Source organism: Ahaetulla prasina, chromosome 3, assembly GCF_028640845.1.
Source record: "Ahaetulla prasina isolate Xishuangbanna chromosome 3, ASM2864084v1, whole genome shotgun sequence".
NCBI lineage: Eukaryota > Metazoa > Chordata > Lepidosauria > Squamata > Colubridae > Ahaetulla > Ahaetulla prasina.
The window spans coordinates 115,015,399-115,027,811 of record NC_080541.1 but is presented as its reverse complement, the minus strand read 5'-3'; the positions used below and the strand labels follow the sequence as shown (position 1 = coordinate 115,027,811).

Sequence of the window (12,413 nt, the reverse complement as noted above, 5' to 3'; positions counted from 1 at the left end):
GACCTCCGAACCTTCCGCCGCGAGCTTAAAACACATCTATTTATCTGCGCAGGACTGGATTAGATTTTAAAATTTAAGTGGTTTTAAATGGGTTTTATTATGTATATTGTGATTTTAATTATTCGGCCATTTCTAATAAGTTTTTTAACTGATGTTTTATTTTGTATTTATATGTATATTTTTATTTTGGCTGTGAACCGCCCTGAGTCCCTAGGGAGATAGGGCGGTATAAAAATACGAAAAATAAATAAATAAATAAATAAATAAATAAATAAATAAATAAATAAATAAATAAATAAATAAATAAATAAATAAATGGGAAAACCAGGGTTGTCTGAACACCATATCGGAAAATATTGAAATCAAAATGAATATAGCAATAGAGAGAGATAAGAAGGAGAGAGGTGGAAGAAAGGGAGAAGGAGAGAGAGAGAGAGAAAGAAGAAAGGGAGAGGAGAGGAGAGGAAGAAAGGGAGGGGAAATAAGAGTAGGAGAGAATGTTAGAGTGGTAGGAAGAATGGAGGAGGGGGAAAGGAAGGGGATGTAGAGAAGGAGTAGGAGAGGAGAGAAGAAAGTAGGAAGGTAAAAAGAAGGAAGAGAGAGGATAAGAAAGGGAAGGAAGATTGCTGTAAAATAGAAAAGATGAAATGGAAGAAAGACAAACCCGAAAACATTTGAATACGTCAGGATAAAAATTGAATTAGCTAAAAAACAATAAATATATGAGAATATATGTTAGTAAAAATGCAGAAATTTGAACTTGAAGGCGAAAGAAGATGTAGTTTATATAAATGAGCATAGAAGCATTAAGACTTTGATTAAAATATGGTAAAAGAATATTTTTGCAGAAATTGTAACTGAGTAAAATGTATTTGGATATGTTGTTAAGATGTGTAAGATATGGTATGGCCAATACACTGTTCATAAACAATGTGTGTGTTTGGGGGGGATCAAAAACAAATGATTTTAAAAAAAGTTTTTGAACAAATTATACTACATTTGCAGTTAGACACAGATCGGATTTGGCAAGACAGACCAAATTCTTGAGACAACATGCAGTGGAAGGCATAGAGTATCACAGACCAAAGAGGAAAAAAGCGTATCTGTGATTTACAGTAGCCCCAAAGCCACACATTACTCTTACTAACTGCTCTACCATAGTAATCAACATGCATGACCCATATGTTGGAAGAAATATCCATCTGGTTCAGTTCCAAGCCAGGAGAAAGTCACTGGAGACAGAATGGAGGCTGGGGGCTGATTGGTGAGGGGATCCATTTATTTGATGAAGCAGAATCACCAAGCACGTGTGATTCTGAGCAGCTGACCACATGGAATTGAGAGTGAGGAGTTTTTATACCTTCTCTTGGGCTTTGCACTTGAGCTTCCTGTTCCTGTGCAAGAACATGTATTCTATTGGCTGTTGTCAGACTCCCATGGGGCCATGTAGGGGTTATGTAGAGGTCATAGCTGGCTCTGTAGGTTGTCTGAGCTAAGTTTGGTTGAAGTTTCCTGAGGGTGATGCAATGTCCTTAGGAGATTGTGCAATTTAGTGAGCTCTGTGTCTTAGTGCGTTAAATCCTATTATGTTCTGAAGGGACATATCTCAATCCCTTCACCCTGGAGCTGAAGGTCTTTTGTTTTGTAGATAGGCTGGCCCAATCTTTCTCAATGGGCACAAAATATCTGCTGGGGACAGGGAGCTGGCGCTCTGAGTTTCTGTCTCCCTTAAGATTTTTATTTCTCTTTTAGCGGCAATATTTTATCCTGCCTTTTTAAATATTTCTCAAAATATTTCATTCTACTGTTATAGAAAACTTACGTCTTAAAGTGAGGAGACAAGACCACGAAGGATTTGAGAAACAAGAATTAATTTATTATTTGCGCAAATAGGACACAGACCCCCGCTCGGGTGGAAAACAAAGGTCTGAGCATCGAGCATGGCTTAAACATAATCTTTTATACTTTTTGGTTACAGACATTGCCATAAGAAAAAAGAAGTTGTTATCCTAATTGGTTGAAATAAACAAAAGTCCATATATGGTCTACTCTTATCATACATCTCCTGGATACACGTGTTACTCTCGATGCCTCCTCCTCTTTGTCACATAGTTACTGGAACAGGTTACAAGAACAGTTTGTAGAAATATTTCTGCATTTTCCCGAAAGCTTGCAACACCATATACCTGCCCAATGGTATACTTCTGCTTTCATGTGACACATTGACTTTTATACAAGTTGGTAATATCTGATCTTGTTATAATCCTAACAAATAAACATAAAGCACTTGTATTATAAAGCATTGGGGTCTTGCTTCACCACGAGGGGGATGGGTGCTAACTTTCTACACATAATTATTCTGAGACAGGCTGTTTTCATTCTCCTAACCTCCTAAGTTATGTGCAGACTGTCTCCTTAAATCTCTCCCTTCTGTAGCAGCAACGAGAGAACTTCATCCTGGTCCAGCCCTTTCAGCTATCTTGTTAAATTATAATATGGGGCCTCTGAGAGTCACCTGATCTTTTAGTATTGCAGATATTGAAAATCATGAGGTTTTTAAAAGAACCATTTTCACAGTTCTCAAACTAAGGAAAGATTATTAACAAGTGCCTTAAGTCCATAAATAACCAGTTTCTCCTTTCAAACTCTTTCCCTCAAAGTCCAAATGCAATTGTGGGACAGAACTAATCCCATAATAGTTTAGTTAATAATTAGAAACAGCTATACATGGGAAAAAGGTAAATGCAGCAGTCTTTAAATTATGTATACCAAAATATCCTTGAGGATTAGAGGTAGCAAAAAACTACCAATAGAAACAATCTCCATCTTAACAGGCAACAACAATTAGAAATGGATTTTGGATTTGACTCAAAGATCATCAATACTTGGTTCTGCACCAGTTCAGAACCAGTCAAGCTATGCACGATCACAGAATTGCAGGACTGTAAGAAAGCTTGGAGGTCTTCTAATCCAACCCCCTACCTTTGAAAACCAATTTTATTTTTTTTAAATGTTTTCTTTAATTCTATCTGTTTATCAGCTGCATCTCAAAGTCCATAAGATAGGTTAAACTTACAAGTTATTACCAGGTATTTTCTGATTTTGGGCTACCACAAAAACATGGCTGCCCTATCCTGTGATGGGTTTTTTGGGGGGAGGGGGAAGGTGAAGTGATGTATAATCGAATTCAGACATTATAATTTCAAAGTATTTCTTTCAAACCTCTGCAAAGTCCATTTATTAATATGTCTAAGCTCATAACTGCCAATCAAGAGACTTAAACAGAGGCTTGAGTAAAATAGCATTTAATCTTGATCAAGCTTAAATGGTTAGCTGTTCCAAACACATAATGGTGCATACATACATGCAAGGAAGAACTACGAACTAATGACAGAAAGCAATGTCTCTTATACCCAAAAAGTCATAAATCCTCAACTCTGGCATCTGCGTATTCTGGCATCTGGTTTGCATGTTCCCATAGTATAAGTCAGTGAATGTAAACTAACTTCTGGATTTACATCGGGTCACATAATAGTAAGGGTCAGTGTATGTAATCTGACTTCTTTCTGTGGTGTTATCTTTTCCATTTGTCTTCTTAATTACCACTTGATTTCCTGGAGGATGACATACACGTTCTCAGCCAGAGTGGGGTGGGGAGAGATCAAATGATGGACTATCCTGACAATTGCCAGAGATGAGGTCTTAATAACAATTCAGGAATTTACTCTGGGACTTTAGGACGCCAGCATGTTTGTCTTACAGCTTCAAAGGCACAATATATATATCAGTGTGGCATGTTTGTTCTATGTCAGTGCCATAGGAAACATATATTTACATCATGCAGGTATATCTCTTCCCTTACATTCCTAATTCTAGTATTTCAGTATATATGCTCCCTTCACCTCTTATAGAAAATATTTTGTCAGCTCAGGACAACGCAGGTACCAGTGTCAACACAGTGATTATACGTGTTCAACCATAGTTCAACCCTGAGCTATCAATATTCTCTTCTATCGGTATGATGCGCGCGCTGTCGGGCTGTAGGTGGCGATGGTTATTTTCGTTTCTTAACCGAGGGAGTCAGTGTTGATTTTGAAACATACAGCACATTTTTACTGTAATTACAGTGCCCATAAATTCTGTTTTTGAAATCTTCAGGTATGCGTCACTTTCGAAGAAAGGCAAATTCAATTGATCAAACGCTTAAAAACATCCATACCCACACAGCACAAGGAAGTAGTTGGATGTGCACGCCTTCTCACGTCTCCTACGCGTCCCATCCCGCCATCCCACTTCCCCGTCCGGGCGTGGCTTCTTCTGGTGCACAAGTGGAAGAGGAGGGCGACCGCGCCGAGTTAAAGGCCGCTCGGTATCGTGGGGCAAAAACGGTTGGAGGGGGCCGATAGTGGGCGGCCGTTGGCAGCAGTCTCATGGCGGCGGCCGCGCGTTAGCTGGGCGGTGGGTTTGGAAGGTATCGCGTGGCGAATTCCTACAGAGCGACAATTGAGACACGAGAGAAATGCGGACCCTGCAGTCCTTGGTCTGGCGAAGAAAGGAGCGGCTGGGAAATGCGACCCGGTGCTTTCTTCCCCTTTGTTATCCCTGGGATGTGCATGGTGCTAACCCTAAATCGACCATACTCAAAGGCTCCCTAGACGCCGAGCTATGTCTATAAAATGCATTAATCGTAATTAAGTTAAATAAACATCTTTACGTTAGTAATTGGCATTTAACATTGTTGAAATTAATAATGAGCAAAAATGTTTTCATAGTATCAAGTAATGAATTTAGGGACCAATTCAAACATACAAAAAACAGGTGTACATGTGATTGTGCAGTGATGCATATTTATTACTGTTGGAAGAAATGTCCATCTGGGTTCAGTTCCAAGTGGGAAGAAAAACACTGGAAACATGGAGGCTGCTTGGTAAGATGGTTTAATGGTGGACAGGACCACATGGTTTGAGGTCCTAGGCAAAAAGAGCACATGGGTGAGAGGGAGAGAGATTTATAGGTGTGTTGGGCTTTGAACTTGCTTCCTGTGGCAAGAAATATATCCTGATTGGTTGTCAGATTCCCATGGGGCCATGCAGGGGTAACTTCATAGGTTGTCTTGAGTCTCATGCTTGGTTGAATTTTGTTGGGTGATGTAATCTTCCCAGGTGCCATGTGGTGAGATAGCCTGACTAGGTGGCTCAAGTGGCTAAGACACAGCTTGTAGATAAGAAAGGTTGGCAGTTCAGCAGTTTGAATCCCTAGTACAGGTCTGTTGCGTGAGCAGCGGGTTGGACTAGATGACCTCCATGACCATTTCCAACTCTGTTGCTGTTGTTGAGGTGGATAGAGAACTATTATGTCCTGAGGGTGAAGGTCTTTTGTGTTGTAGATAAGCTGGCCTAGCCTTTTGTCTTGTAGATAGGTTGGCACCAGTCTTCCTGGGGCTATTAGCAAAGGATGGGGGCTGCTTTCCAAGAGCATGTTTCTCCTTTTCTCATCCAGGGTGGTATAATATTCTACCTTTTTAATATTTCCTGGAATAAGTCATTCTCCTAGGAGAGGGGTGGGTGCTAACTTCCTACATTACCAATAAACATTAATCTGAACCATGTGGTAATTTAAATACATGCACACAGTCAGTGAGAGCCTAAATATATCATCCCTAAAATATGAATCAACATCTTCCCCCATTCCCTTGCCTGTCATCTCTTTCTGAGATTTCACCAGGCACTACACATAGTTTGAAACGATATGCTGCTTTAGGATTGTGCACTGGCTTGGATGAGATAGAATGACTGGCCCAAAGTCACTCAGCTGGCTTTCATGCAGTCTCCACTATACCAAACTAGCTCTTAATTACCCCAACTTCTGTTGGATGACAAATTCTGTCAAACAAGATGTTACAAAAAATCCTAATTGGTCTTGCTGATAACTTTCCTTCAAATGTGAAGAAGAGGATCAGTTATCTTTGACTCAATCGTAATCTGGGAACAACTTTGCAAAGAAAGTGGAAATAGCAGAAACATTGGGCCAATATAATGTTAACATTTTTAATTTTAAGGGAAAATAAAAATTATAAAACACATTTTAGGGACTTGTTAAAATAGCAGATTTTAATATATTTAGAGCAATGACAAGTAGGATTCTATGGCACAAAAAACTAATGGGCAAACAAGTCCGAATTTTCTGAGAATTTTGAATATTGAAGCATAATTGTGAACTACTCCATTGGGGAAAAATAATGGAGGACAGCAGAAATAGACCATGTTAAAAGCTTAGTAAACATCCAAGAACAAAAAAGGACAAATAAAGAGAAAAGTCACAAATAGGAATACAAATAGGTAACCTGTAAATATTGGAGTGATGTCAAGAAAGTAATGCCCAGAATCATATGATATTAGCAAAGAATGCATGCAATGACAAAATAGAATATTTAGATAAATTCTGAATAAAATGGGGAGGAAATCAATATGCTCTTCGGTGTCTTTTTTTAATGGCTTGTATAAATAGAATAGAAGAATAGAATTTTATTGGCCAAGTGTGATTGGACACACAAGGAATTTGTCTTGGTGCATATGCTCTCAGTGTTACATAAAAGAAAAGATACGTTCATCAAGGTACAACATTTACAACACAATTGATGATGTAAATGTCTGTCAAATGTGTGGTTGACATTTGGGTGAAATAAATAGAGTAATACTGAAGAAGGCAGAAATAAAACAGTAATGAAATGAATATAAGGCAGCAGTGTAATGTGGCTTCAAAACAGTCAAATACAATTTTGAGCTGCATCAACTGAAATAAAATTATCAAAACGGGAAGCAGTTCTTTTGCCTTTGTAGAATTTTATCTCAAGTGTTGTGTCCAGTTTTGGGCAACGTACTTTAAGAAAGATTCAAAAGCAGGTTCAGGAAAAGGCAGTGAGAATGATCTAGGGACTGGAAACTATATCCTATGTAGATAAATTAAAGGAGCTTGATATTTGATCCTGAGAAAAAGTGACAAAACTGTGGGTACAGGTAGTCCTTGCTAAATAATTGTAATTCGGACCTGAATTCAATCACAATCACATCATAAAGTGTGAGGTCATTTGACCATGCTGCGCAGCAATGACTTTTCCAGCAGTCCCCAATTGCAAGGACCATGAAAGTCTCAAACAAAGACCTCATATGACTGCAGCTTCTGACTTCCTACTGGTTTCTCCATTGACTTTGCTTGTCCGAAGCTGAAAGAGAAGGTTGCAAATTGTGATCATGTGACTAGAATAGTCAGAAATTTAGGCTGGCTACTGAACACCCATATCATGATTACATGATTATGAAGGTGCTGAAATGGCCAGAACATTGAGGACCATTCATAGATACTATTTGTTCTAATTTGCTCCTTCACAAATTTGAATGGTTGCTGAATGAGTGATCGTTAATTGAAGATCACCTGTAATGGAAAGGTCCATATACTTGAAAGGATATCATTTTCATTTCTATAGGTCATAGAATAATGAATTTAAGTTATAAGAAGGAAGATACCAATTGCACCGAATGTTAGGGAAAAAAACCTTTCTTAATAGTAAGAACAGTTCAACAATTGCTTAGTGTGTGGGCTTCCCTTTGGATGAATTCAAGAGGAAGCATGGTTTGGATTCCTATATAGAGCACATGGCTGGACTTGATGGCCTACATAGTCTCTTCCATCTGTACGATTCTAGGTATAGAAACGTGGATTGATGCAACAAACTTTCTTCTTCTTCTTCCACAGATAAGCTATATCAGCATCATCATGCCAAGTCCTAGGAACAGTCCAAAGAGCATACGTGAGAGACGGGCTTATGGCAGTAGGCTAGAGTTCTTGTCATTGACAAATCAGAGAGGCCCAATATCCCCAGAAAATATGTCTCATCATAAAGACTCTGCTACTAGTACTGGCCCTCAACAGGCTTTACCCGAAGAGGACTGTATGAAGCTCAATCCTTCTTTCTGGGGTATTGCCCTGCATTCTCTTTTGGCTGTTGATTTGTGGGCCTCTAAACTACTGGGTGTATGTGCTGGAGAGAATTCCTCATGGGGCAGTGTCCGTCCTCTCATGATGGTCATAGAGGTGTCAGGACATGGAATTCCTTGGCTAACTGGTACATTGTACGGACTTTACAGAAGTGGCAGCTCAGCAGGTCGTGAGGTGCTGCTCAATCTACTCTTCGGTAAGAGCCTTGTTTGCCTTACCCAGTGGAGGTTTTGTTTCTTATATTTGTTATTTCTTTCTCTTGTGATGATAGGCCCAAGACCTGAATAATATCACAGAGAACTGATAGAGATAAGAAGAATACTTTCATCTTTCTATCCTTTGATGTTCTTTGTAGATAGTTTCCATAATAGTGGAAATTCTTTTATATGGACATGATGTAGTACTGTTCTCCCAGATTCAAATTGATTTAAAAACAGCATTGTGTTCTTTGGTCGAACCCTGTAATGCAGAAGCCCTAGGAATTAATTAAAATAAAACTAAAGTACTGCTGTTTACAAAATGCCCTAAAACACATATCTGGAAATGAAATAATCATTCAATCGAGCAGGTCAAGTAATTTAAGTATCTTAAAATCATATTTTGTGTCATAATATGCAAGCTGTGCATGGAATATGTAATAAAAAATGTTCAAAGAGCTACCACAGCCCTCCAAATATTCTTCTTTGCCAAAGGGCCATTGTATGCTCCTGCTGCACTGTGAGTACATTCAGCCCATGTTGACACAGTTATTATTTGGTGCATATATAGGGCCTAACAGGTACTTTACAAGGATACATATTAAGTTCCTCAGATCCTATTCCAAATCCTGTGTTGTGTTTCAGTTGTGATCTTCCATCATAGCACCAACAGTAAAGTTGAATGTAGTGCCTGGATATATATTTTCAGATATTGAACCAAACTGCTTTTCCTCCTCTAAATCCTCAGGTCCTTAGTGATAAGTTTGTTTACTTCTGGACCATGGTATAAGAAACCTGGAACTTTGAGGTTTTTCCTTAACCTGTGTGCACATGCTAGGGCAGTGATGGCTAACCTTTTTGCCATCACATGCCAGGAGGGGAGGGGCGTGGAGTTGCGCGCGTACGTGCCCATACCCATAATTCTATGCCCCCCCGCACATGCGCATGCAACACCCCCTCCCCCTGCTCCTGGCACGCAATGGCCCGGTAGGTCAGTTTTTCTCATCTGGTTCTAGAGCCTTTCTAGGAACCTGGACTCCCCCCCCCCCCCACCGAGGCCCTCTCGATGCCAGAAATGACTCATTTGCCAACTTCCGGTAGGACTGGAAGGCCGGTTTTTTGCTCTCCCCAGCCTCCAGAGCCTCTCTAGGAGCCTGGGGAGGGTAAAATGGCCTTCCCCACCCCCCTGGAGGCACTTCAAAGGCCAAAAACAGCCCGTTTGCCAAGTGGCAAATGAGCCGTTTTTGGCCTCCGGAGGGACTTCGAGGGGGGGGAGACCGTTTTAGCCTCCCCAGGCTCCTAAAGAGGCTCTGAAGGCTGGGGACAGCAAAAAAATGGGCCTTCCCCAACCCACCCCCAGGCCCTCTGGAGGCAGGAAACAGCCTGTTTCCCTACTTCTGGTGGGACTAGAAGGCCCAAAAATCAGCTGGCTGGTGCGCACATCCGCACCAGAGCCATAGGTTCGCCATCAGGTTCTAGGGCAAGAATGTACAGTAAAGATAGTAATAGCACCTCTTCACACTTGAAGACATCCTTAACTACTGTGGAAATGTATGCCGTTAATAAATCTTTGCTATTTAGTACTGACCTTTTTAACTTTTGGAAGGCCATTAAAAGATTGGAATGTGTTTCAAATACATATTAATATATTCATTACAAAAAGATTGAAAAATCATCTTTATTGTGCTAAAGAACTTCAGGCTTCCATCTTGCTGTAAAATGAATTTGATGCAGAACAGTAGAAAAAGGTTCTTGGATCTGCTACTTTTCTTAAAATTTGTTTGCTTATTTCAATTTCTCCAAAAGATGCTATAGTGTTTGACTTGATTAATGTTCTTGGCTAATTCCTTGGTACATATTATACACAACCTACTTCATTCACTTTGGTTTTTTCCTCAGAATGGTGCAATTACATACAGTGTTGAAAGAGTGTTGTGTACTGTCAATCACTCATTGGCTTTGGAATGCACAACAGGACAATGATAATCAAGACTCTAAGGATAATTACAGATTTAGAAAAATATTGGAGCTGAGCTAGGAGTCTCCCTGAACTATGGATTGTAGGACATTTTTTACTCCAAATTCAACCGGCACCAAAATTATGGCACTATTGGTATTTTGTAGGACATTCATAATCTTTTTGCACATTTTTAGACATGGGCTACATCAAGTTTTTGAACTTTGTAATGTACAGTTTCAAATCTAAAAGTCCTCTAAAACTGAGTAGAAGGCAGGGTGATTACCTAAATTAGGTAACAGTCTACATTGCCTCCTGATCTGCTACCCTTAAAATGGATGAGCTGAATGAGAAGAAGCATGATGTCCCAAGATATTTCCATTTAACTAGCAGCAACAGCAACAGCAACAGTCTGTGCTTTCCAAGACTGCCATGACATGAGGATCTGGTGGTGGTAGCAGTTGATTGCAGCATTAGAAAAAGGCTATGGGAGACAGATCGGAAGAAGCAGCTTATGAATTCAGGTAGTCCTCACTTACAACAGTTCATTTAGTGACTTTAAAGTTACAACGGCACTGAAAAAGTGATTTATGACCATTTTTCACACAACCATTGCAGCATTCCCATGTCACCTGATCAAAATTCTGATGCTTGGCAACTAGTTCATATTTATGACTATTGCAGTGTCCTGGGATCATGTGATCACTTTTTGTAGCCCTCTGACAAGCAAAGTCAATGGGAAAGTCAGATTCATTTAGTAACTGTGTTAATAAACAACTTCAGTGATTCACTTAACAATTATGGCAAGAAAGGTGGTAAAATGGGGCAAAATTCACTTAGCAAATGTCTCACTTAGCAGCAGATATTATGGAGACAATTGTGATTGTAAGTCGAGGATTACCTGAAGGAATTTAAAAGAAATTCCTGTATTGTATTTCAGTTATAGCTAGAGTGGGAAAAGGTGCCTGACTGGCCTGGCGACAAAGTCAGTAGGGACTATGTAGGCATCTGGAATTTGATAAGACCCATCACTTTCTCTGTGTAGACATAATGACAGTCCAGAGGTACCTGGACAAATGAGCATTGTGGTGAAGTGGACCTGGATGTGGAAATATGCATAAAGTTCCTGGGTCAGAATATTCAGAAGTGTAATTTCTCAGGTATGGAAATCCATAGTTATTATATGCTTGTAAGCCTACAATGCTGTTGCAAAAGCCACACTGAATCCTGTTATTTGAATAGACTTCACTAAAATCTAAAATAAGGTGATTTGAACATTTCTACATCTGAAAAGTGAATTCACAGGTAATATTGTTATTTTTGGGGTTTGAGGCTTTGTAATTTATAGTGTTTTTTTTAAAAATATCTGAAAGTTGTTTCTCTGCCTTACCTCACAGCTCTGATTCTTGATCTAGTTTTGGTGGCAGCGGTAAAAGGACTGGTGAAACGAAGACGCCCAGTCCACAACAAGATGGATATGTTTGCCACTGTCTCTGTGGACAAGTATTCCTTTCCTTCAGGCCATGCTACCAGAGCCGCCATGGTGTGCCGATTTATACTACATCATCTTGTACTTGCAATCCCTCTGAGAGTGCTGGTTGTACTTTGGACCTTCGTAGTGGGAATCTCTAGGGTCATGCTTGGTAGACATAATGTAACAGATGTGGTCTTTGGGCTAAGCATGGGCTACATGCAATATAATTTGGTGGAATATTTCTGGTTGTCACCTGTAAATGCTCCTGTCCTTTTTGCCTTGTGGAACTGATGGTTCTTGAGGGAAGAGGAATATTTGTTTAGTGTAAACATTTGTGATACTTCATCTGATCATCAAATTAAATGAGTAGAGCCAAGATTTTCACAATATATGTGATCTAACAAGTTTGCTCTGGAAGGCTTAATTCACAAAAATAAAGGCTTACCAGGCAGCAGACTCTCTCGCATGATTTTATGCAATATTGAGGACATTGATACATAAAATATATTTAAAAATGGGTCTATAAATGTAGGTTGGAGCATGCTATTTAGGCAGATTATTATATTGTTGAATCTTCTTACCTATGCTACACCTTGTTTAACCGTGATTTGTGAGTTTATTCCTTGGCTGGACTATGAATCAACACATAAAACATTACAAACCTATACTTTGGGATGACAGATCATTGGAACTGCTTTTGATCAGATCAGCCATTGTGCTGTTCCCTTATTTTTCTAGGATTTGTGTCTAGGCTAGAAATAATTGCATGAATTAGTAAAATAAGTCTGCT

General features: G+C 39.5%; 1 protein-coding gene across 3 annotated transcripts; it reads left to right on the top strand.

The window, feature by feature from the left end:
* The first annotated feature begins 4,268 nt into the window (after positions 1-4,268).
* On the top strand, positions 4,269-12,075 carry PLPP6 (phospholipid phosphatase 6). Of its 3 annotated transcripts, none has more exons than XM_058179155.1 (3): positions 4,269-4,369; positions 7,753-8,191; positions 11,547-12,075. In XM_058179155.1, exons 2-3 carry the CDS (start codon positions 7,774-7,776, stop codon positions 11,912-11,914), a joined length of 786 nt encoding a protein of 261 aa, XP_058035138.1. In that variant the 5' UTR covers positions 4,269-4,369; positions 7,753-7,773; the 3' UTR covers positions 11,915-12,075. The 3 variants fall into 3 exon arrangements, with proteins under 3 accessions (XP_058035138.1, XP_058035139.1, XP_058035137.1); XM_058179156.1 differs by having other exon boundaries at positions 4,368-4,458; XM_058179154.1 differs by lacking the exon at positions 4,269-4,369 and adding an exon at positions 4,378-4,927.
* Positions 12,076-12,413: the final 338 nt, after the last annotated feature.